Consider the following 24,117-nt stretch of genomic DNA (forward strand, 5'->3'; position numbering starts at 1 on the left):
ATAAAAAAGAATAGTTTGAAGTGATTAAGAATTTTTTTAGCCAATTATTAAAGTAGCCTTTGAAAGATAGAATATTAAGAATATTCAATTGAAAGAGCATGTAAAGTATATAGTCCATTTAAAAAAAGAAAAGAAGAAGAAGCCATATAGTGTATCCATTATCCAACAATGCACATGACAAATTAATTTTACTACATGAATTGCTATTTTCTCTTTTGGCCCTTTCACTCTTTAAACATAAATTTTGCATTTTCATTCATTTGCTAAATTAAACACGAGAAAAACAAAATCAAAAAGTAAAGGAAGGCAGTGGGTGTGACAAGGAATCCGAATTACAACAAAGTGGCATAAATAATCCATATAGTAGCATAATTATTTCCGAAGAAAGTCAAAAGAATAAAAGGTTTATACTAAACGAGGCAAAGATCCCCGATTCTTTTGAGCGTAGTGCTTACCCCTTTGTCCACCGGAAAATGCAAATTCCAATTTAACGGAAAAAAAAATTGAAAGAAAGGAAGAATGAGAATCATCAATTTACAGTTTGGTAAAAAAGTAGGAGAGAAAAAACTGACATAGCTTCAGAAGAAGGAAAGAGAAAGACCTCCGGAATTCGGTGAAGTGGAGTTAACTACCATTCAACGGTATTCAATTTTAGTACAAGTTTTCAAAGTACTACAATATTGGTATGGCACAAGATGACCACTCACAAGTAAAACCAAAGCCTTCTCCTCAATTCGTGGAGCCACGAATCTCCACCATGATTCCCACAGCTTCATGGTTTACACCCAAAAGATAAATGTAATGCACCTTTTTTGTTTCCTTTCCCCCTCCATGGGGTGCTGGGTAAGTGAAGGAGAGAAATATTCATTCTTTTTCAATTTTGGTTATTTGGGTGTGGGAAGTAAAGGAACGTGCACTGAGGGTGGTAGCTGCACTTCTGGTTCTGGAATACAGTAAGAACAGTAAGATATACTAAGGATCATTTCCCTCACCTCTCAGCGTTTAATTTTCCATACACTGATTTTAAATTGTTGTGTGTACTCCAATTTTTAGAGGGGGGGATTTGGTGTTGTTTTCCATTTTAAAGCTAGAGATTCTCAGAGTAGGAAAAGGGGAGGGAGAAGCGAAACCAAAAAAAGGGGTCGTGAAGGAGGAGGAGTCCGGGCAGATGGAAAAACCGAAAAGCATTCCTTTTGTTACTCTTTTGTTGGGTCATTAAAGTGGGATGATTCATATTAATTCAATGAATCATAAAAAGGATCCAATAATTATTCCTGATATATGAAACCCCGAAAATCAAGAATAGAGGGTGCTGTCATGGCTTTAAAATGTGGTTTTCCTTAAAAAGTTAATAAGAAAAGAAAGCATTCTGAATTGAAAAAACATTAATGCAAGGTATCCTTAAATTATTGCAATAGAGGAGAATGAAATTGGGGCTCCTTCTTGGTTAACAGTTTTTCTCTTACTGTTATGCATGCTAGCCAAAATGGCAGGAGAAGCATTACCCAACAAGATGTAGAATTCAATTTATAATCTGCAAGATAACTGTTGCTATTGCCTGTACGAGCTGCACCCTGTATTGCATGCCAGGACATTAATACTGTAGTATGCTGAAGTAAATTGTCAGCTATATAGCAGTTTTTGACGATAAATTTTTCTCCTTTTGTGTAGGGGGGATTTTAACTTGAACAATTTTGCAGATGGAGTTTTATCATCTGCTTTTATGGTAAAAACTGTTGTGTTGCGATTAGTTGAAACCTATTCTTACTGTACTTTACTTATCTCAAATATTCAACCCATTAATGCTTCAAAAGATGAATTGTAAATGAAGAATTCTGAAAGCCGAACAGGCTTTTAAACCACTATAGATCCATTGTATTGAATTTCGGATGGTCCTTAATGTGCAATTTAATGTGTAGTAAGACTATATTCTTGGCTATGACTTTCAAATTTTAAAATCAATAGGATCATGTATCTAAATACTTTGCAGCATAAATTATCACAAAAGTTGGTTTATCAATTTATTCAACCGTTTGTCTGTTAAACTGAAGTTCTTATGTTTGAAAGACATAATAATTGCAAAATGAGAATTTCTATGCTATAATTCCTTGTTCGTGTACCACATGGCTATTGTGATATGTAATTATTATCATTAGTTTGCATATTAATCCTTACACAACTCTTATATTTTGCAGTGTAAATCCATTTAGACTTATAGGTGTTGGATACTTGGATTACCAGTTTGGACTCTTGCAACCCTATGTAGTGAATTTTCTTTTAATTTCTGGTCCATTTCGATCTGTCGCATGTAAGTGGTCTATTTATTTTTCAAGTTAAGCAATTTTGGTTGTGCAGTTAAACAGCAGTACAAAATATAATAATTTTCTTATTTTTCATATCCTTTCAACATTCTCTATAGGCTAGTCGGTGTTGGTGAGGCTTCATAAGTCTTGCAGCACCTTTTATTGATGACAATGCCCCAGTTACCCAGGTTTGTTTCTTTCCGAAGGATGATATCCTCAGCATTCTTCTTGGTAGTTGGAATGTCATCTGTCATTATGATTGATTGCTTTTTTCCCCTGGCGGAACCTCTGTCTCACACTGGAGTATGTATCAGAAAACAGCATGGCTTGCAATATTTTACATGCATATACCATCGGGATATGCACTTGGCTATGTCTACGGTTGTTTGGTAAGTCTTCATCTGTTTTTTGTACCATTATTGAATACTAATTGTATCACCTGTAGTTAGTGCCTTAGTGGACATATGTAAGTTTAACGCTGGAGCACATGATATTCTTTCCTTATTTCATTATTCTAGTTTTTATCTGTACAGATTTATTTCCGTGTTATAGCCTATAAATATTAGGATTAGCCTATATGTATGTTTTTTCACCTTATACTCGTTACCAGAAAATTATATTTAGTTCTTAATCTCCTCTTGAAAGTGTTAATTTAAACATAGGATGACAACATGGTTATCTTTCTAAATTTTAAAAATTAATTGAAAAGTAAAATTTGAGTTTAACACTGTAAATAATAAAGCATTTCGAAAAGAGATTTTCTTAAAAGTAGGAAGTGGATTTAAAATTAATTTGAAATAACAATTTTCCCCTTCGCTTTCAATTATTATAGAAACAAAATATTGGTCTTCTAAGAAAAGAAAATATAGGATGACAAGTGACATGTTGCCCCTAAGATACTCACACTACAGAAACAATTAATGTGTATTTTGCTTCTCTCTCTTTTTTTTTTTTCTTTTTCTTTTTCTTTTAAAGAAATAAAATAAATTCCGCTCTCTGATTTCATCCTTTCTGTATTTATCAGGTTGGAAGTCATTTGGGTTGGCGTTATGCATTCTGGGTAGAGTCTTTGCTGATGATTCCATTTGCTATTTCAGGACTTTTTATGAAGCCTCTGCAATTGAGAGGTGTGCATTTGTCTTGCATTGATTTCTTGTAAACCCCTAGTACTGTTTTTCATCTCTAAACTACATGTGGATTCAGGTCTTGTTCCTGCTGATTCAAAAAAGGCACTGACACCTGAGACAGTTGCGTCAGGAGTTCAAGGTATCTAAGAATTATGCATTACCTAAACACAACATCTTCTTTTTCAGAGGGATTGGTTTGCTCCTTTGAGCATTTTATTAATACTGTTCCTTTTTTTTAATACTTTTATGCTTATACTGTTTGTTTAGGAGGAATCTTCATCACCCCCAAAGGAAAAAAAATACTCTTTTTAGGAGTGTAGAGTTGGTAGTCTAGTACTCAGTTCTCATGTAGTATATTGCAATCCACTGAAAATTTATGTTTCGGTTTTGTTGCTGGTTAATGGTTTCTAATTCAAAATGTCTCTTTAGTTTAGCCTTAACAAAATTCACTTGTTTGATTCAAAGTTATGGAGGCTTCAAATGGAAGAGATGAGTCACTGTCCTTGAAGGCAGAGCTTAGGGATAAAAGCTCAAATGATCATTCCAAGTGAGAACACTTACTCTGACATCCATCATTTAATGGCTGATATATTAATTCTATCTGACTGATTCTTATTTTAGGTCAAAATCTGCAACCCAAATATTTGAGCAGTTCTTGAGATTTTTGAATGATATGAAAGAACTTTGGCTTGATAAGGTTTATGTTGTCAATGTTCTAGGTACTTCTTTCTCCCACTAACTACAGTATGCATTGATGACCTTTGTATTATTTACCTTATTTTGTTAGTAAATTCATGTCGGAGGCTGCTATATGGATAGTCTATACGGATAGCTTACATCCCTGTGAACTTTCATTTCTTAATATCCTTTATGCATTTTATTTTTAGCAGTCACAATATTTTACTCTGTTTATTTAATTCTGTTAATTGAATGTCTATTTGCAGGTTACATAGCATACAACTTTGTCATAGGTGCTTACTCATACTGGGGGCCCAAAGCTGGCTATAATACATATCACATGGTGAGAATTTGCTTCATCCAATGATCCCTTGTGCATATGATTGTACTATTGTAGTTGTTCCTTCTTTCTTATATATCTTGTTTCTTGCATGGAATTTATTCATTCCTAGTCAGTAAATACACTTTCCATGTAAGATATAATATGCTATTGTAATATTGGAGTTGGATTACTTTGGTAGACTGAAGCAGATTTGATATTTGGAGGAATTACAATTGTATGTGGAATAGCGGGCATTTTAGCTGGAGGCTTTGTTCTGGATTATATGAGTAACACCTTATCAAATGCATAAGGTTGGAATTTAAATTTCCACCTGAGGGGTACTGACCAGCCTCTTATGAGAGGCATGTGTAACAACAATAAGTTTTGACCATCATGGTAGCAGTTTTGAAATTCTTAAATTGCATGTGACTGGTTGGAAAAAGTGTTTTATAATACTGGTATTCTGGATGGGCATTGTAATATTGAATATATTAACTTAAAGTGTAGCCATGAATGATTTAATTGCACCATATACAATGACTTTTTTTGATCCAACCGTTGAATCAAAACTATATATTACCTAGATTGCTTGTGTCAAAATTTTCAAAATTGAAATAAAATAAGATAATCAAATGGTTCATATTTTTATATATTTTAAAACTATATAATAGGTTAATTTTGATGTACACGAACGGAGTATCAAATAATTTTGGATTAATATAAAACTTTGTAAATATGATTTATATTAAAGGAACTTTTAATCTAATAGTAATTAAAAAGTATTGAATAGTGTAAGGGTGAATTTAATTTACACCAGTGTAATTTGATTTCTCCATGTTCTCTCCTACTAAACATGCTAAATTCTTTTGCAGCTTCTCTCAATGACTACATTTATTGGTGCTGCATTTTGTTTTGGGGCCTTCTTATTCAGAAGCATGTATGGCTTCCTTGCTCTTTTCTCTATTGGTGAACTTCTTGTTTTTGCCACTCAGGTAGTTTCCTTCTATTCAATTAATATCTCTTTATGTTTAATTGCTATATTGAAGTACTATCCTTTTTACATGCTTATCATCTATGAATATTTTAGCAACTCTGATATTGTCAAGTTAAATTCTTGATTAATGATTATGTTTCTAAGTAAAATCACTTCTATGTTTGGGAAATTAGATGAAAATTTGCTCTCTGAGAACTAAGTCATCCTAGGGTTGGTTTGTCTTTTGAATTTTATGCTTGTTTCAGGGGACAATGCTTTTTGTTCTTTTTTTTCCGTATCTATTAGCATGCAGAGTATATCCCTGATTCTTTATATCAATTTGTCTTAATAATTTTATCATGAAACTTGAAAGATAATCATTTAATGGTAGTATGGTACTAGTAACTAGTAACTACTGAGTTTGTACAGCAAGCGTGGATTAGAAAATTCCGGACTTCTCCATTTTCTACATGAGATGAGATGGAATGTGATCATTAGAACTAATCTAAATTGTTGTTCCTTGGAAACCATTTCTGTAACCTGATCGGAAGTTGAAAGTTTTGCACTAAATGTTTGCTTGCAATTTTCTTTTCGGGTCCTGTGAATTATGTATGTTTACGTTGTGTTATACCAAGTTTGAGGCCTCTATCTATGGCTATGTCTGCTGTTGCTATTCATATATTTGTAGATGTACCTTCCTCGCCTCTTGTTGGAGTTCTCCAGGTCAGCCTTTATAGTTTTATTTGACAAGTTCATTAACATGGTGAGTCAATGTCTTGGCAATTCTTTTGCTAACGGTTACTTGTATTGGCATTGCTGAACACTTCATGTTCGTCTTTACTTTTAAGTTGTTAGTTTGAGTAACCTAGGTGGGAATTGTGACTTTTCCACACATGATGCCTGAGTTCGTGAGAAAATAATGCAAACTCAGGTGCATAAATTTGCTTGTTATCAAAAGTAACAAAAACTCGGTTTTAAGCCAAATGCTTATCATAAGAAATAATGCATTTACTGGAAACTGACAAAGTCAAAACTACTTTTTTTAAGGCCTTGGGGATGAGATGTGTTAGTAGTATATTCAGGGAGGTTTTAATACATCCAAAATGTCATATGCCTAACATAGTTTACATTAATTGGTAGCCATCATAAATTTTAAGAACATGGCTTAAAATTTATCCCCAAAGTTCTACTGTTCTCATTCAAATAACAGCACTAGTGTTGTGTCCATTACTTACCAGAGCGAGGTGGAGACTGAGAAAATTACAGGTCACAGAATGTATTATGTGATATACAAGATTCTAATGGTTCATACATAATGATAACGCAGGATAACATTAACAACTGGAGAACGACAGCATTTATTCTAACATCAATATTGTTTCTAGCAGCTGGAATATGTTTTATTGGGTCATCATGGAAATTTCTTGTTGATTTACTACAAAGAAGGAATCCTCGTTTGTAATTCTGTTCACATATACTTTTTGTCAGAGCAAGAATATTTAATACTGAGAAGTGGCACTACAGGACATAAATAAAATAAAGCACCCTTTAAATAATGTCCAACCCAACTTAAAGATTAAAACAAAAGCAAATTATACCTGTGATGGATGTTACTCGGCTACATGAAAATTAGCTTGTCTACTATCTAGTTATCTTCAAGATGTAGTATTGAATTTCTATAATCATAATCAAATCATAAATGTCTAATTCTCAGAAACGTTTGAGAAGTTTTTTGAACATGTGTCGTGATTCTTGTATATTATGTCAGGAATATTTTTGCATAGTGTGGATAGATTTGATGAAGACAGTGAACATCAAGTATCAAACGTTGAAAGGTCAAACACCATGCCGTTGCTTCAAGAGAAGACTGGAGAAACATCAGCATCTCCTGCTCAATCCCAATAATGAGTTTCTTTTAATGCCTGACCAAACATAGTATTTCAGTGATAACCACTATGATGTAAATAACTTTTTTTTGTACATCCAATGTGTACAAGTATGTATTTGCTTTTGGTTAATGGAGATTATTTAGCAAGAGTATATTTCAGTTTTATGCTTCATCATCTTGTGCTTAACGTATTTGTACTTTTATTTTTGGAATAAAATTGCTAGCAGCTATCCTTCAAACCTTTCGCTAAACCCTCTTCATTTATACATGGTCTCTGGTGATTTAAGAATAAAGTCTGAACATTTTGACTGTATAGATCGTTTGCTATACTCAGTAGTTTCCTGTTGTTGGAAATTGTCATTGCGAACTTCTGAAAAAGGTTCATTGGGGAAGAAAAATGAATGTGACTTATGTAACAATCATAAGAAATTACCATGCTCAATAGTTTATCATTCAATTCTCTTTCTGCTTTATCCCCCAAAACCAAGAATGCCAATAGTTTTAACTTATTGCTGTTTGAATCCTGCAAGAGTATAGTTTTATTCTTTACTTAATTAGTCTATTCCCATTCCTATTCGAGAACCATCTGGAGTTACTTCAATAGAAAGAAATCTGAAAAAAGACAACAAATGTTAGAATACATAAGCAAGATGGATTTATTGAACTAATGCCTGGCCAAATGGACATTGATGTCAAAGTTATAACCGGGAAGCTCAACAGAAAATTTTGCTACTTCATAAATAGAATTGTAGAAAATACTAGCAATGGCATGAACAATAGAGACCACCCCCACCCCCCACCCCCAATACATCTCTACACAAGTGACAACTCTCCTGCAGGAATTGATCTCTTGATAAGTTTATTCCAGGACTCATTGGTCTCTTTGATGACCTTAAGCGCATAATCCTGTTCACCAAATACAAGTTTTAAGAGTTAAGAGTTGAGAATCAGCTTAGACAAATTGAAGGCATGACCAGAACACACTAACACCAATAATGGTAACACAGCATAAGATTAGCAAATTGCTTTTATCATTTTCATTATTAATTTATGGAAATTTTCAGCCAAGTTCAAGAATCTAATTCTGCAATCATACACAGAAGAATATGTTATATCACTTGTAATCCTAAAATAGTCTCCTATTCCCCTGACACCTACAGTAATCAAGGCAACCAACTTATTCAAGAAAAAATGCAGCCCAGAACACACTATACTCAGTAACCTTAACAACCAACAAACCATTTAAAAGAACATGTAAACTGCTAAACTCTGTCATGAAGTACACAAACTGAGTAAAGAATTCCGGATGATACTTGATTCAAGAGATTCATGCAGTAAAAATACCTTATCTGCTGCCTTGTTGCCAAGTCCAAATTTATTAGCAGGCTTTCCATCAGGTATCTTGTAGTCTCTAAACCAGTCCCTAATTGCAGTTAGAGTTCCCTGAAGACAACCAAAGATTATGTAACACACAAAAGTTGTTGATCATGACACCAATTGAGCATCTAGCACAATTAAAAATCTTGGTGAAAGCAGCTTCAAATAGATTGCTCAAGAGAAAGAGAAACGCATGATAACTTGTCCTTCTATTCAGATCAAGGAGAAGGGGGTGGTCAGAAGAACTTTCACGAAACTTAATTGGATTTATCTTCTCATATAAGCACTTTAGCTGAAAATCCCTAATATCTACTGTACAACCAGTACTATTTGAATTGAATCAGTAGTCTTCTTAGTAAATTTTGCAGTGACAGTAAATAAGCTGACTGCCCTAAACAGGCATTAGCTATCAAAGACTTCAAAAATCACCCTAGCTGCTCAACATAATCAAAAACTAATAAATGAACAAGAACGGATTTAGGAAATAAATTATCAGCTAGTAAGGTGATAGAGAGCTTACTGGAAAATGCTTCTCAACATCATCAACATCATTCACAAATGGTGCCTTCGGATCATCTAACGAAATTGCAACTATTTTCCAATCAAGTTCTCCTTCATCAATCATGGCTAATGCACCCAAGGGTTTGACCTTGAGAACCTCACCTATTTTCCTCTGTCTTTCACCAATCTCAACAACATCAACTACAGATTAACAATAATTTTAGACATGTTTGTTGCATTCTTAAGATAACATTATGGAAAAGATGGGAGTCTACAACCATTATTAATGGAATACCTGGATCGTTATCTCCCAATGCTCCTTCAACTTCAGAGTTCGCAAAAGATGGATCTTCCCATGTTTGTGGAAGTAAGCCATAGTTCCAATGTATATTATAGCTGGAGAACAAGCATAAGATATGTTTCAAAATAGGCTAAATATGGAACTAAATCAATCTAGCTACATCAACCAAACCAAAAGAAAGGGAAAAAGCCAAAGAACTGATGAATGAGATGTGCAAGATACTTCAATTGTTATAGGTAAAATAATATGAAGATGGCATCGAGGAAGGAAGGGTATAATCATCAAAGGTCCCTGCTCCCAGATAGATTTATGTTATAAATAGACAACGGTGAAGAAGACATAACACAGGACATTTATATCAACAGTATGCCATCAATAAAATAATGTAATTAGAAGAAAAAAAATGTTAAAAGTGAACTGCCAAAGATAAATAATGTAATTGAGAAAAAAAGAAAGAAAGGAACAGTATCAGTATGAGATTTGAAGTTGTATCTCACGGATAATATCGGAGCTTCCCTTTTTTTGTATCCTGTTTTATGGGAGTGAAAGACTCATCAGTGGCAACCTCCATCTTTGCACTGGATTCTTTAGGAATCTCAACAATGAAGTTATAGATATCATCACCTAACCGCAAGGGAATATCATGCCAGGGAGAAACCTACATATTGTGCAAATTACTTTCATTAGTTACAAATATACAGGATCTTATTCGTAACAGGAAGCCCACATAGCAGGAAACTCATTCATTGAACATTACTTTTATTTTTCCTTGTTGAAAAGGCCAATATCTCAATGTAAACTGAGTCTTACTACATAACTGCACAGTAATTAGCTTCCAACATATTAAGCAAATCTAATTCCTGACTCCCCAGAAAACATTGTAACATGCAGAAAGTAACAGCTCACTCAGCACCTGCCCTACATTCCTTTCATAAAAGCAGAAGAAATGTATAACAAAAAAGGGAAAGCACACACAAAGAGGAAACGAAACAGAATATTTCACAATCACCTTTTGAAGTATAACAAATATTCAAAATTAGTTAACATCAGCCTGAACTCTATCTATACCAACTTAGCAAGCTATTGATGCATCAAAGAAAACACAACGATTACACCATAGTACATTACTCTATTTAACACTTCCATCAAACAAATAACAAGCAAACACAGAGGAACTGAAAATCATTACATTTCAATTCCACATTTCCATTAATCAAATACAGAGGCCACACACACCATTCTCTTTCCACAGCAATGATACAAAAAGGAAGAAACTTAGAAGACCCAAAATCGCATTTTTCTAGTTGAAAGCAAAACCCCCCAAAAAAAACCAAAATTTCAATGCCCCTTTAATAACAAATTAGAAAAACAAAACTGGCCCAATAAAAGTAAAACAAAAAGGGTACCTTCTTGCCAGATTTGTCAACAAAGAAAACTCTATAATCGAGGGTTTCGGGTTGGCCTTCTTCTTTGACGACAACCTGGGGATTGTAGATGGCTCTACAGGTGTAAGACCTCCTAGTACGACAAAAATTGAGGTTGTTGAGGGAAAGAGCAGTGCCACCCACAAAGGGTTTCTTTGCAAGCAGAGAGCATGTGGAGTTGCTGGCTATAGTTATTGCTCTGGTGGCCGCCATGGATGATACTCTCTGCCTTCCCTGTGTGTCAAGAAGAGACTCTGTTTGCTGATAGGCTTCTCGCACTTTGTGGCAGTGTCTCTCTCTGTGTGTTGGGCTTTTATTTTTTTTTCTCTTTTTTATTTTTTTTTCTGGTTCAAATTTTGTTATTGGATGCCCATTTACAAATTGCTCAATACCACGTTTGGGTTCAAGCGCGTGAGGGACACTGTACTGAAAAAGGTAATATACGCTTATGTAAGTTGGAATCTGACCTACATTATTGGCTTCATCCATAGTCTAGACTTTTTCGATCATGCATAATTAATTAATTAATTATTAGCTATATCCACAAAGCTTTTGAAATATATATATATATATATATATATATAATGCTACTATTAGAAAGAAAAGAAATGCACTTCATCATTCTCTCTCTAATTTTATATGTTTGTACTCTCATTTATTTTGATAAGTCATGAAAATAAAAAAAATATATATCTTCTTATTTTTATGTATTTGAAGTCATTATTTATTTTTTTTCACTTTTCTTATGTGTTTATTATTTTATTTACATATTAATTTTAAAGTTTATTTTTATTTTTTCTCCAATAAAGATAATAATTTTTATTGTTGTTTATCTCATGTTTCATCTCTCATTTCCTCTATATATATATATATATATATATATATATATATATATATATATATATAATTAATGTTATAAGGATTACTGTTTGACCCTTGTCAACAAGACATGATTTTAGTTTTTAATAATACCAATTTGATGTGTTGAAAATAATCTTTATTCTTTACATTTGTCGTACCATATATTTTTTAAATAAAATTTTTAATCGATAGTATACAAATATAAACTATAAGAATTAATAGAGACGTTAACTCATTTCCATATAGAAAAAATCATGTAGAAGTGTGTAAGAATTTTGAAGTTTGTATTATAAATTTAAGCCATAACTTTTTAATATGAAGACATCTTCTCTTACAAAAAATATTTATAGATTTTTTTTAATTTAAAGCTTAACAAAAGAAACTTATTAGAATTTTTAGGTATTGTTTATTTTTCTTTTTGTGGCATTTACGTAATATGTCATGCATTAATTTTCCTTATTATTATAAACGTTTAGCTTTAATAGCAATTCATTACCGTTTTTAAACATATTAGTTACTTATGATTTTCCGTTAAATATCTTTAATATATCAATTTTATTGCACTTTACTGAAAATAATATGACGGTTTTCTAGCTTTCAATGCACTGAAAACACTCGGGTTGCTACACAGTTCATCAGTTCGTGTGTTTTAATTTTCAGCATGCAACTGCAACAAATATCATATAGTTATGCATACAGCGGAACAAAAGGGATATATTTCTTTATCTTTTTCTAAGAGCTCATCCTGCACTGCTGTACATATGGGATGAGTTGCATCATTTATTTGAACATATATAAGCACCAACCTTGCTATCGGAGAAATATGGATCCATCATTTGCAAGCAAGACATTTAGACATTGTTAGAAAACAAATTAATTGTAGTTTAATGTGATGGAAACAAATAGATAAAACATATACGGGCAAAAGGGTTATAGCTTATAAATAAAGTATTTTTAAACAGCTACAACCCACCAGTCCATTATCCTTCACTGTTAAAGGGGGGGTTGAAGCCCAAATTCGAAAGAAAAAAAAGGTCCAACAAGAAAACAGAGAGAGAATATTTAGAAAAAGACTCAAACCTTTATAAATCTCACGAAAGAAACACACTCAGACAATAAACCTCTAAGATCCAAACTCGAATTACAAGTTCACACAGATAAAGGTTAAAGACAGGTTTTATGTAATTGGATCAAGCTAGCTAGTTGGAGTTAAGGGCAAATGTTAGAGAAGAGAACATGTCCCACATTAATTAATGAGCGCAAAGAGCCACGAATCCAATTATCAAGCCCTTCTTAGATAATTAAACAAGTCACTCAATCTCTCTTCCCACTTTTGGACATGACGGCCTGCACACAAATTTTAAGGATGTTTATTGCATTTTTGGTGATGGATGCTATTTTTTAGGTTGCTTCTTCAACCATGACAAAAATACGGGCTCTTCCATTGTGATTACTTAACCGTACTCTGTGCGCAATTCGAATCATTTAAGTTTCTTGGCAGAAAATACGTTATGTTCATTTTATAAGATTGCAACTTATACTGGCAGGCGCAGGGTGTTTATTATCCAAAGGTCCAGAACTCCATATAACACAAGAATTGCATGCTTGTCTTTCTCTGAAAACAATCATGAAACTTACGGAGAAGATTGAAATCCATTAATATCTTTTAAACGTACATAACGTCCAAGCATTCATTACACACATATGGATTCAATTTCTCTCATTAGTTCAAAAGCAATACGGACATTAACAAGAATTTTCATGTTAGTAATGCATATAACTCTAGATCAACATATCATTACAAATATTTACCATTGAACCAAGCACAGGAATTGATTCAAGAGTATTAATAGAGTATAACAGCAATGCATATAACTCGATATCTAGTTTTATTGAAATATTTTCTATTTCTACCTTGCTTTCACTCTCTCGAGGTTCATGCATAAAGTTAAGCTTTCTAATACTAATAGGACAACATATAAGGCTAGGAAGCACATACTTGTTTTTTTTTTTTTTTTGTAGGCAAGAAGCACATACTTGTTGATTAGTATAGCGTCCATTCGTGACTAATTATACGGATGTTGGTGCTTAGATACATATGATGGAACCCCGGAAGCAGTGTTACGATGATATTTAATTGATACCAATTTCATTGAAATCGAACAAGTAGGTTGTGGACCATGGAATGGTAGACATATGTTTTGGCGTTTTGCATTTGGTGGAACGAATTTGCAGGGGATTTGATTCAATGACATTAGTTATGTTGTCAATTATCCCTGATTTATGGATCCAGTGTGGATTTAAGTTGTCTTCAACTTGTGTGATTGTATTCTAGACAGATACTGTTGGTGCCTCACACTAGCTCAATAAGATTCCAATAGTATAAACTGTACCTTGTATAATTTTGTATGTATTTCTCTTTTAATAAATATTTATAAATTTTGATTAAGCACTTACTTTAATGCATAAAAAGAGAATTAGACACAAGTCTCATATATAACATAAAGATTTAACCTAAGAAAACCAATTCCTTATTTTGTATTAGGATTAACATATCATTTTCAATGTCTTAAATTTGAAACAAGGATTAGGATTATCCACATGGCTTGAATTTGATATCAACTTGAATTTAATACCAATAATTAAGCTGAAACAATTTCATACCATTTGATCATATTCAGGTAATTACAAAATCTTACTTAAAAATAAAGGTCAAGGGTATTTTATAAGTATCTTTTCTTCTCAACATACTAAGACGCTCTTTCACTAAGTATAAAATCAATGAGCTATAGGTTACTCTTATCCCTTCACTTTGATTTTGGAGTTTGTTCTTAAAGTCACAAAGTCTCACATAAGTCAATGTCAAAAGTATCTATTCCCTTTATTCATGGAGATATCTTTTATTAATTCTCTCGGACCTTAACGCTAAGTATACATTTTCTAATCTTTATTTTCTATTTAATCCATGATTAAACCTTCCATAGTAATTAAACGACTCTAAATATAGGATAAATTTCCTTAATTTAGACTTGGAATGTGTCATTTTTTAATTATTACTTTGAAATTAACAAGCTATCATTTTCAACTTACTTTTCGTTTTTAAGAGGTGGGAACCGCCGGATGAGAAAGCGAGAGTAATAAGTTCACGTAATGGAGGATTTCTAGAAAAATAATGTGGCGTAAATAGTTCCACTTCCAACACATAATAACATCACTATTTCTAAGCCAGCATGTCCAAAACTGGACTCAACCATTCCCACTGGAATCAGCATTGGCTAGCCACTCTGGCTCCGAGTTTCTAGGATTAACGTCAACTCGGTTGGAGAATTATTTGAAAATTCTCACCACCATTATTATTTTATACCCTTTGATCATAACACATACTATTTATTTGTCTAATAATTGGTTAACTTCTATTCACACTCCTTAGCTAACGACAAAGGCATAATCTCTACAATTTTGAATATCCGTTTAATTATTGTGTGGACTCTTTAATACGCCGGTTCCATGGCCCCATACTATCACTGAACCTTAAGTTTTTCTCCTCTACACATGCCCTTTGTCAATTGGCTAAATATTTCTCTAGTCAATGGAAACTTTGTTGTATTTCACCAAAAAAAATAAATTAATTTAGAACTGTTCTTTAAACCCAAGTTTTTCATTCATATTTGGAAAGTGACAACTTACCAACTGGTAATTGATTGCAAGCATCGACTTACAATTTATCACACGTGCTTGCACTATTTTGTTAATTGCTAATGGGTTGTCTTAGAAGATCTTGCTTATTTGTTATGATTTTCAATGATCTTTTTTGACCCAGAGAATGAGTAATTGAAGAGGAAGGATCTAAGAAAGGAACTTAGAAAATAATGAACAAAAGGGTAAAAATGAGTTGGGCAAATAACCTTTGAGGTGTAAGACGTGGAGAGGGAGGGACCACATGCTGAGGAACTATCCTTTGATTTGCAAACCTATCATCCAAATTTCAATGTCTAGTTGGTGAAGAACATCGCCAAAGTCCACAAAACAACCATCGGTGGAGGTATTAATTTGTCAGCATGAAGGGGTCTCTAAAATATAAAATGGGATAAGTCTATTATCCTTGGTTGAAAATAGGCTTCTATTGTTGTGTATAAGCCAATTCCCATAAAAAACCCGTGAGCATCACAGTGCAACTGTGTTATATGCTGTAATACAGTGGGGTAGAGTATACAAAAGGAATTACAACAACGAAATATATAATCATCAGCTTCTGTGGTGACCAATATGATTGAAAGCTGTCACATCTGTTAATCAGTAAGCTTCTCCATCTTAGAACATTATTTTAAAAATCTTTATAGTATATGAATGCAAGTTCCCAAGAATTATTATCACTTCAGTTGAGATATAATTGATTTTAATGCATGTACATGGGATGTTGTAGTTTGAGTATATGTGGCTTTCTTTCTTCCATGAATTTGGTGTAATGGCCATTCAGCAAACATTACTATAAGCTAGATGAAATTTAAGTACCAAAACTAATCAGCTTTTGCTTCTGACTTCTCTTCCAGGATATTAGCTTGATAGCTTCAGCTGTTTTTCATTGCATGAGGAGTTCTCATATGGAGATTTCATCAATCAGAGGGCTACCTGAACTGGTAAGATACACAACTCTTGTAAATAATTATTCTTAATTGGAACTAAGGTAAATAAATTTACACTATAGTAGTTGATGGTGGATCATTCATTACATTGACAATGACTAACTATATTTTGGAATCATTTAATTCATGGAGATTAGCATATAGTTAGGAGACAAGCTAGGAAAATATGTAATAAATGAGTGAAACATGGATATACTTTATTCTTTCTGTCTAGGGAGTATAAGGTTTTCTGATTTTGCAGGGGATAATAGAGGATCCTAACTTCCTCCATCAGTGGCAGTTAAACTCTATTGATACAACTAGCTTAAAAGGTGCTGCTTTTGGAGATATTTTGCAAAAGCACTCATTCTCTGATAACTCAAACTTCAACCCCAAAACATCCATGGAAACATCACAAACTGGAATTGAAAGATATGCAAAACAGCTCGGTGATAACAGCTGGAATCACAACAAAAGTCAACAACAGACACCAGAGACACAATTTGCTTCATGCTCAAATCTTCTTTCATTTGTTAATACGAATTACACAAGTGAATTGGGACTAGTGAAGCCTAAGGTGGAGATGGCGTGTCCTAAAATTGACAACAATGCTCTTGCAGACATGTTGATCTCTCAAGGAACCTTAGGAAATCAAAACTATATTTTCAAGGCTAGCCAAGAGACCAAAAAGATTAAAACACGTCCTAAACTTTCTCAACCTCAAGACCACATAATAGCTGAAAGGAAGCGAAGAGAGAAGCTCAGCCAACGGTTCATTGCTCTATCTGCTCTTGTTCCGGGCCTAAAGAAGGTGCCGAAATTGTTGTTATTGCTCTTTTTGTCATTATGATTCTGAGTATACTGCTTCTGTCTTCCATAAAGCTATATGTTGAACACATCTCGGAGTTTCTAGACATAAATAACCAGCTAAATATAAGTTTATCTAGACATTTAGTTAACTAGTTGTGTAGTACTGATTTCTTCTTGCTTTATGTTGTCGAAACATATATATTTCATCTTAGCCCCGTAAGAAACTATGGAAGATTCTGATATCTTCGTTTGGTATTTTTTCATCAATTTGATTAGGATAAGTATCCGAAATCTTATGAATGAAAGACAACAAAGCTCTTGAATTAAACATGTAATATTATATGCTAGTAATAGTAATAGTTTTTGTTGCTGTTGAAGTTGTTATTAATTTTTGTCCATCCTGTTGCTCTTTGTTTAAGGTATTTTTGAGTAAACTTCTAAGTACTTATAGGAGATGTACAAGTTGATTTTAGCTTATGCGAAAAGTTCAATTTATTTTATCTTTTTATTTTTTTCTTCTATAAGTATTTAAGGAGAAAAGTATCTAAACAGAACCTTATTAGGTTGTGTCTCTTTCAACCTGAAACCATTTTTGAAGTCTCTCTTTTGTTTTTTCAATTCCCTACTAATAGATGGACAAAGCTTCGGTTCTTGGAGAAGCTATAAAGTATTTGAAGCAAATGCAAGAGAAAGTGAGTGCTCTTGAGGAGGAACAGAACAGGAAGAGAACTGTGGAATCTGTGGTAATTGTGAAGAAATCTCAGCTATCTAGTGATGCCGAAGACTCTTCTTCAGAGACTGGTGGTACATTTGTCGAGGCACTACCTGAAATTGAAGCAAGATTTTGGGAAAGAAATGTCCTCATAAGAATACATTGTGAGAAGAATAAAGGAGTCATAGAGAAAACAATCAGCGAAATTGAGAAACTCCATCTAAAAGTCATCAATAGCAGTGCCTTGACATTTGGGAGTTTCATCCTGGATATAACCATTATTGCTCAGGTAATTTCTGCACCTATTCCATTGGCTGAAACCTTAGTTCACACAAACCAAGTCCAATCTATCTATGTATCTGTATCGAACTAAGTTCCAATATAGCAATAACACCTAAGGTGGTTGAAATAATTAAAAAATAAACTTAAATATATTTTTAGGGCTTGTAATTTAATGTTTTTAATTTTATTTTTTCGTTTCTAACAGTATTTTAAATAACATATTTTTTATTATTCAAAGCGTTGTTTAAAGTGATTTAAGATGAAAAACAAATAAATATGATTTGTAAGGATTAAAAAAAATTATAAGTATGAAAAACAAAAAACTCTGAATCGTAAGGACTATTATTTAAGCCTAAAAAAAAGTTTTCACGAGTGATAAAAAATGCTCAATTGGTAGGCATCAGTTGTTGATTTTCATCATTTTGTTCCATTAAAATATAATTTTCTTTCAATAAGGGAATTATTTCTGCAATTTGCAGATGGATATGGAATTTTGCATGACAGTGAAGGATCTTGTGAGAAGTTTACGCTCAGCTTTTTCATATTTCGTGTGAAGAGTTATGCATTTTTCGGTCGTCCCCGAAAGGTACATGAAGAATAGGAGTGCAATCAATTTATATATAGCAGTTCATATATCAACTATATTATCAAGTTTAAGTTCTTCAATAATAATTCTGTTTCCAAGGCCGGTCTGCAATGTCTGCCATCCACACCATGTTTGCTCTGAGGTTCATTTTTGCAGAAGGGTTTTTTGTAGCGATATTTTCTTCTTGCATGGTCAACTTGTTGACAGTGTTATATTGTCACACTCACACCCTACTGTTTCAAGAGTGAACGTAGAGCTTGTTAGGCATTTTTTGGCAGGAAGTTGGAAAGTTCAACTACCTGTTTTCCATCTATTTCTTACCTAAATCCTGACAGACAGGCCTTTGTTGAGTGACTTATTATCTTCTTTTTTTTTTTTCAAGTGTTCTCGAGTTACTTTTTTATTTGAAACAAAATATGCTTGTAAAAGTTTGGTTGAAATTGGTAGTGATGGAATAATCGTACTTTTTATATCTTGTGTATATGCTCGACATGTTGCATGGCCTCAACATGATATTCTGCAAAAGCATTAATGCTACCAATTTAAGCATATGTAAATTGTAGGTGGTGGATTAAGCTTTATCCTCTCTCATTATGTCATTTAAGCTTTTACAATTACTGAAAATTGATTACAAACTGTAAAATTATGAGTGAAGTCTATTGAATAAGAGTGGGCTTGATTCACAATTTTGTAATTTATAATAATTTTCAGTATTTAAAAAATTTATTAATTAGCACTTTTCTTGATATCTTGGATGTGGAAGGATTGTTTATCGTTTAAATTACTTATAAAAGTGTATATTATTAGCACTTCTATTTAATAAGCTCATGTGTGTTGTTTGATAACTAGAAAGAGATTCAAACAAGATTGATTATGGGTAATTTCCATCATCTACTACAATGGTACGCGCATTTCACCATAGAAGAAACAGATTCATTCACAAGTTTTTACCCGAAGGAACCATATTTACTCAAAGCATTCTTGTATTTATGCACTACTATGAGGCTTTACTAGACTTTCGTGTATAATTATGGAGTTATTTGGTAGCTAGTAACTAGGCTTTTTATTTAGGCACGTGAGAGATCCTCAATATTTTCGTCTTTGAAGTTTGACACATAGTAAAAGTCCCACAAAATAAGTATTTTTCTTTTACAATCACAAAATATGCATATTTGATTCAAGGAAAACACAGATATTGAGTTTTCAAGGTCCTTGTGACCTTATCCTTTATGCTATCAAAACTATGTAACATTACGATATAGTTCAAATACTAATATTTTTTCTCTTTCGTTTTCTTTTTAATCAAATCCCAATTTTGATACTTTGCAAGTGTTTACAAAATTCAAAACCTTCCGTAAGATCTCACCCTGCCACCAAACAAATTTTCACAAGAAAATTTAAATGACTTCAAATGTTCTATTTAATGTTTGTATTATCTTTACGCTTATACTCATGCTAACGTTCTTTCTGACAGATTTGAATTTGATTCGAAAACCTTAATCAAATCTATGATGTATTCTTAATATGATGACTTTAATATCAACCACCATTAGACATCGAAGAGATATCTTTAAGTATAGAATCCGCTTCCACCCAACGTGTAACCAGAAAAAAGAAATAGCACTGATGTCGTTGACGATGAATTTTAATTAAGATACTGCTTTTGAAAAATCTAAACTAATCCTTATTTATTAGAACATTAGTTCCTTTTGAATCGTTTGTCATTACTTTTGTTCTTTTGTGTTCGGGTGGGTCTATTAATTAGTACATCATGCTTAAATATTTCGTTGGATTGCAAAGTAATTACAATTCATTAAAATAAAATGGACCAAACTTAGTGTCACCTGACAATTACATAACCCGGACAAGAGGATATACAATTAACAACTTGATATAGACAACCCAGAAAATTTGCAATGCCAAGTTAAAATATTGCATAAGTTTTTGTCTTCATTAAGATGTGAATTTATATCTTTTGTCTTGACTATGTAAGTTCAATTGATGTCGGGATATCTTTATAACGTTAGCCTCCACAAAAGATTGCAGTCTTATTTTAATATGGCTATGTTATTTCACTAATAAGCATTTTTCACATTAATAGTGGTCTTTGGAAGAAGGGGCTCACAAGGGTGGTTCATGTATCAAAGACGGGCTTACAGTAAGTAAACTATAGGTGCTTGTAACTAAGCCAATGGATCTTATGGTCTATACCAATAAACATGAAAAACACATTTTTTATTATTAATTAAAATTTATTTGAAAATAAAAATTATGACATGTGTCATTTTTTATTTAATATTTTTTTTTTCTAATTTATAGTTTTAATCAATTTCAACTAATAGTGAAATATGTGTAAAAATATTTTAGAAACTATGCTGTTAACACTCCTCCGTTAGTGCCTAATACTAATGTAACACTAATTACTTCCGTAAGCTGGGTAGGTTAATTTAGAGCAAATTGTGGATACTTACAATGCTGCAGGTGGGTCTTAACTCGGGACTCAAATTATCTATCTCTTCGATTTTTGTACACTGAAATCTTGAAAGAAAAAAAAAAATCCGTCGACTTTTGTATGCTAGCTATCATGACTAAATCTTAAGTTACCCTCTGTTACCTTTATTGATCACGAGTAATGTTTGCTCACAATATTTATGTGCTTGAAAACAAACTGAAACAAATACAAACGTATATGCTCACAATACCTTCATTGACTTGTCAACTTTAAAAACATTGATATTACATGTTCAATACTTTTATTCACTACCAATCATTACTCATGGCAGAAAAATAGATTATTTTTTTGACCGACTATGTTGTTAACAACTTAATTGTTCATTAGGCATGACTTAATTGGGCCGCTCTCAAGCCTAAAATTATTGAATTTAAATAATATTTAAATTTTTGGATCAAAATCTATATAAAAAAAACCAATTGTTACTTAAATTTATTGTGAATATTTTTTTTTAAAGAATGACATGTATCCTTTAGAGAAGTTATCTTATTTGAGCCAAGTATAATTATTATAAACAAGAAATATCTCATTTTAAATATTTAACATAACAGTATATTCAATACTTATAAGTGTACAATTAATCAACATGTTTTGCGGAAAATTTGTTTCAAATATATACCTTTTGGAAATTGAAGATAAAAAAAAAAATACAAACAAATACATAGAATGGTGCATAGTGGGAAGATTAATATAATATAAAATTACTTCAAAACTTGTAACTACAAGGTGTCGTGGTGTAGTTGGTTATCACGTCAGTCTAACACACTGAAGGTCTCCGGTTCGAGTCCGGGCGACGCCAAATTTTTTCTCGTTTTGTAAGTTTTTTACGAAATAAGATAATAATATGAAAACGTCGTCGTTTGTGGCGCAATGTGGACGCCGATATGTAAGGCGCGTAATTAGAGAAAAAGGGAAAAAAAGCAACGAACGTATTCCCCAACAAGTCTTGCCCGTTTCCCACGCTTCTACGTTCTACCCTCCACGAATTGCCATCCAATCACACTCCTCCCGAAATAATTTTCTCCATCCTCATTGGTCCACGTCATCACCCCAGAACCTTCCATCCCCTATATCATTATCAACACTTGATTCCAATTTCCAAACAAGTCCACCTTCTTCTTTTCGCCTCACACCATGAAACCCCTTCTCCGCTTCGGAATCGCCTTCATCCTCCTCCTCCATTCCTCCCTCGCTTCTCATATCCCCTACCCCAAAGCAATTTCCGTATGTTCCGTTAATTTAATATTCCTCTCTTTTTTTAAAAAAAATAAATCATCATCCAGGTTTTGAATGCGTTTATGTTATTTGTAGGATTTGAAGGATACAATTGTGAAGGGATTTGGGTTCACGGCGGAAGATGATGTTACGATTACGGGGTTCGATCCTCGAGACGCCGAGGTAGGGCATTCCGTGGAGTACCAATTCGACCTCGAAATCGATCACAAGGTTATTCCCTTCAAGCTCCTCGAAGACGTCAAACACTGGGATTACGTCGATCTTCCCATTTTCCGGGCCGAGGCCCAATCCGGTTTGGTCCCTAAACGGGCTTCGGCTGACGGGCTTCCCGTTTTGGCTCCCTTCGTTCTCGCTGGGCCCATGGAACTCTGGATTCACGACGCCAACGACATGCGACTCTCCCTTCCCGTAAGCCCTAATTTCAATTCAACCCCATTTTCATTAGTATCCTTTCCGGTAGAGTGGAAAGAAAAAGGAATTGAAATGAAATGAGACGAAAGTTAGTTTTGTATTTAACTAAAAGTTGTCGTTTTAAAACGAACGGGCCTTAATGATTTTAATGTAATTTCTGAAACTGATAATTAAACATTTGATTTGGTTGTGCAGCATGACGTGGATGCTGGTGTGTTGAAGAAAGTGGTGTTGGCTGAGGGAGCAGCGGTTACCGTCAAAGGTGCAAGATCCGTTAGTCTTCGGCAACCTCTTGATTTCCCTCTTCCGTTAAACCGAACGGAGAATGGTTTTGCTAACGGTCTTTTAACTTTGGCTGAGCATCTTCGCCATGCTTCTAGAACCCAGGGTTCTCCGATTCTCTCGCTGAGAATCGTTGGTCCCACATCGCTCACAGCAGCGCCTTCTTCCGACACAACAACCTCAACCTCAACCTCGTTGAAGCTCAAACGTCTTGCACCTGGTCTCGTGGAATTGTCATCGCCCTTGAAGAGCAAAGAGATTGAACCATTTTCGAGGGTTGATCTTGAGGGTGAAGCCCCCACGGTGCTTACTCCGACCCAGTTTGCGACATTGTGGCCTCTTGCTTCGCTTAATGGGTCGAATGCTAACTTGTTGGGGTTTGAGAAACTCTTACATTCTGTGTTGGGGGCTAAGGCTGAGAAGAAAGGTTCCTTTAGGTTGTTGAAGGCTGATGTTTCTGCTCAGACTTACGTGAAGATGGGTTTTAAGGCGGAGAAGAAGGTGAAGAAAGGGGAATTGGAGGGTTACTATCCTTCGTGGAGGACTAAGCCCGAGACTGTGACGACGCACTTTGAGGTGCTGGCTAAGGTTGATGGGGAGAAAGTTGTGCCGGAGAAAGTTATGCCGGTGGAGCCTGTTATTGCGGTGGACAGTGTGGCGCCGAATTTGCTCACCCAGAATGTGTCCATGTCCAAGACACAAGTAGTTCACCCTCCACCCAACCCCTTTTACTTGTAATTTGTGGAAAGGAAAAGGGATTGACTGAACTCTACCGAGAGGATTCGTAACAGAGAGAAGAGGGAACATTCTTGTTTCACTTTTGATTTTGGTATATAGTATAGACACAACAGTTAAGATACTTGTTTGAAATTGTAATTAATGAGAAACTTGTTTTATTTGTCCATCATA

The 24,117-nt window shown here is 33.8% G+C and overlaps 3 protein-coding genes, 1 non-coding gene and 1 pseudogene across 6 annotated transcripts; 4 read left to right on the plus strand and 1 right to left on the minus strand.

Moving 5' to 3' along the window:
* The first annotated feature begins 831 nt into the window (after positions 1–831).
* LOC100787820 (probable sphingolipid transporter spinster homolog 2) lies at positions 832–8,074 on the plus strand (annotated as a pseudogene). The gene is made up of 12 exons (XR_001384969.2): positions 832–953; positions 2,196–2,308; positions 2,420–2,491; positions 2,618–2,692; positions 3,328–3,430; positions 3,507–3,569; positions 3,896–3,977; positions 4,052–4,149; positions 4,375–4,451; positions 5,303–5,422; positions 6,092–6,166; positions 7,172–8,074. The product of XR_001384969.2 is annotated as a probable sphingolipid transporter spinster homolog 2 (transcript).
* LOC100787109 (soluble inorganic pyrophosphatase 1, chloroplastic-like) lies at positions 7,924–11,181 on the minus strand. Its single transcript, NM_001255616.3, has 6 exons — positions 10,877–11,181; positions 9,968–10,128; positions 9,465–9,565; positions 9,189–9,370; positions 8,636–8,734; positions 7,924–8,197 (listed from the first exon to the last, which is right to left on the minus strand). Exons 1-6 carry the CDS (start codon positions 11,105–11,107, stop codon positions 8,105–8,107), a joined length of 867 nt encoding a protein of 288 aa, NP_001242545.2. The 5' UTR covers positions 11,108–11,181; the 3' UTR covers positions 7,924–8,104.
* A 4,860-nt stretch (positions 11,182–16,041) lies between these two features.
* Positions 16,042–19,346, plus strand: LOC100790824 (transcription factor bHLH25-like). Of its 2 annotated transcripts, none has more exon segments than NM_001252914.1 (5): positions 16,042–16,051; positions 16,306–16,392; positions 16,640–17,188; positions 17,820–18,188; positions 18,661–19,346. In NM_001252914.1, coding segments are annotated over 4 exon segments (1,044 nt in total). In that variant the 5' UTR covers positions 16,042–16,051; positions 16,306–16,341; the 3' UTR covers positions 18,736–19,346.
* A 2,658-nt stretch (positions 19,347–22,004) lies between these two features.
* Positions 22,005–22,078, plus strand: TRNAV-AAC (transfer RNA valine (anticodon AAC)). Its single transcript has one exon. It is a non-coding gene; the product is annotated as a tRNA-Val (tRNA).
* A 301-nt stretch (positions 22,079–22,379) lies between these two features.
* Positions 22,380–24,117, plus strand: LOC100791353 (uncharacterized). The gene is made up of 3 exons (NM_001354920.1): positions 22,380–22,503; positions 22,591–22,923; positions 23,122–24,117. The coding sequence occupies exons 1-3, from the start codon at positions 22,414–22,416 to the stop codon at positions 23,944–23,946; spliced, it is 1,248 nt and encodes a 415-aa protein (NP_001341849.1). The 5' UTR covers positions 22,380–22,413; the 3' UTR covers positions 23,947–24,117.

The sequence above is a fragment of the Glycine max genome, chromosome 15, assembly GCF_000004515.6.
Source record: "Glycine max cultivar Williams 82 chromosome 15, Glycine_max_v4.0, whole genome shotgun sequence".
NCBI classification, from domain to species: Eukaryota; Viridiplantae; Streptophyta; class Magnoliopsida; order Fabales; family Fabaceae; genus Glycine; species Glycine max.